We start from the raw sequence: 1,677 nt of genomic DNA on the forward strand, positions 1-1,677 counted from the left end.
TCGCTTAACACATTAAAAGGGGGAGTCGTAGTACTACGATTTATCTCGACTGTAGCTTAAAGGCGGGAGTCGTATTAGTACGGTTTGCAACCACATTGCGCAATGCATGCGCCGCTTTACATTTGAATTTAGTATATTTTGTGTTTTAAAGTTGTTCGGTTGTTCAAATTCTAGTTACAGTAAATTTTGAAATCCTTCAATATGGTTTCACACGAAAATAAAGATATATATGCAGATGATTTGCCTGGCGTTGATTGCGATGAAAGAGAGTTAGATATTGATAATAATGATAGTGATATTGACGATAATGATAGTGATAGTTCTATACGACCTATGAGAAGGACCCGAGTTTTTCCACTACCGATTAGTGATGATGAAAGTGACAATGATTATGAAGAAAAAATTATACATCAATGGACTGAAGTCGACATTCCACCTACCATAAAACCGTTTTTGGATCTAACGGGGTTAAATATTTTACCATGGAACGGCGTTGAAGGATCTCTGGATGTGTTCCTTGATGATAATTTCTACGAAATGATGGTAACAGAAATTAGTCGATATCACCATCAAAACGTCGAAAAATATGTTAAAAAGAAGAAAACGATAAAATGGACGGATCTCACTATTGGCGAATTCAAGAAATTTTTAGGGTTATTAATTCTAATGGGCCAAATTCCAAAAAGTACTATCGATGAATATTGGACAACAGATCCATTATTATAAACACCAATATTTCCAAAGACAATGAGTCGTGATAGATTTAAAGAGATATGGAGATGGTGGTACTTTGTGCTAACCCGTTATTTCCGCGACAACAAGTTTATACCTAATAAGTAAAACCGTGTCGATACTCGACTACACCGTGCTATCTCGGTTTTAACTTTCTTGTTCTACTTGTGTTTGATCTAAGTTACCGTTTGTTTTATTGTATTCTAATTGTTATTAAAAGTGAGAACGCCTTTCAGCCAAAACAAAAAGTGACGTCGTTTAATTCAAAATCCAACCTATCACTCCGAGAAATCTGCAGTTTTTCATTACAACATATATACATTTTCAACCCCCAAAAATATTTTAACGGATCAAGGAACCAACTTAACAAGTAGACTCATGGAACAATTCGAAGAACAGTTTCAAATTAAACCAATTCGGACGACAGCTTTTCATCCTCAATCTAACGGTAGTTTCAAACGCATCCACGCTGTAATAAAAGATTTAATTAGGACATGTATGGCGGAAAAATATAACGAATGGGACGAGAACCTCAATGCCATATGCTACGGATACAACACTTCCATTCATGAAGCCACTGGTTACACTCCCTTCGAACTTACCTTCGGTTACAAACCTAATAACCCTTCGACAATTCCTACACACACTAATCTTAAATATCACGACCTTGTAAAAATTTGGAAAAAATGACATGACGCATATATACAAAAGGCTAGAGAAAATTCACAGAAAGCTAAAGAAAAATACAGGGAAATTCAATTGAGAAAGCTAAAGAAAAATACAGGGAAATTCAATTGAGAAAGTTAATCAAACCCCAAACCCTTTTTAAATTCGGAGATAAAGTCTGGATACACAATGATCACAAAATACACAAATTGACTGAGGGCCTGCAAAAATTATAAAAATACAAACACCAAATTACGAAATTCAATACTTAGGCTACGA

The 1,677-nt window shown here is 35.0% G+C and overlaps 1 protein-coding gene across 1 annotated transcript; it reads left to right on the top strand.

The window, feature by feature from the left end:
• The first annotated feature begins 201 nt into the window (after window positions 1-201).
• On the top strand, window positions 202-726 carry LOC128896655 (uncharacterized). The gene has a single exon (XM_054160013.1). The coding sequence runs from the start codon at window positions 202-204 to the stop codon at window positions 724-726; it is 525 nt and encodes a 174-aa protein (XP_054015988.1).
• Window positions 727-1,677: the final 951 nt, after the last annotated feature.

Source organism: Hylaeus anthracinus, unplaced genomic scaffold (genome assembly GCF_026225885.1).
Source record: "Hylaeus anthracinus isolate JK02 unplaced genomic scaffold, UHH_iyHylAnth1.0_haploid 11914, whole genome shotgun sequence".
NCBI classification, from domain to species: domain Eukaryota; kingdom Metazoa; phylum Arthropoda; class Insecta; order Hymenoptera; family Colletidae; genus Hylaeus; species Hylaeus anthracinus.

Coding starts and splice junctions, on each gene's coding strand:
- LOC128896655 (XM_054160013.1), top strand. CDS start 202: ATGGTTTCACACGAAAATAAAGATATATATGCAGATGATTTGCCTGGC.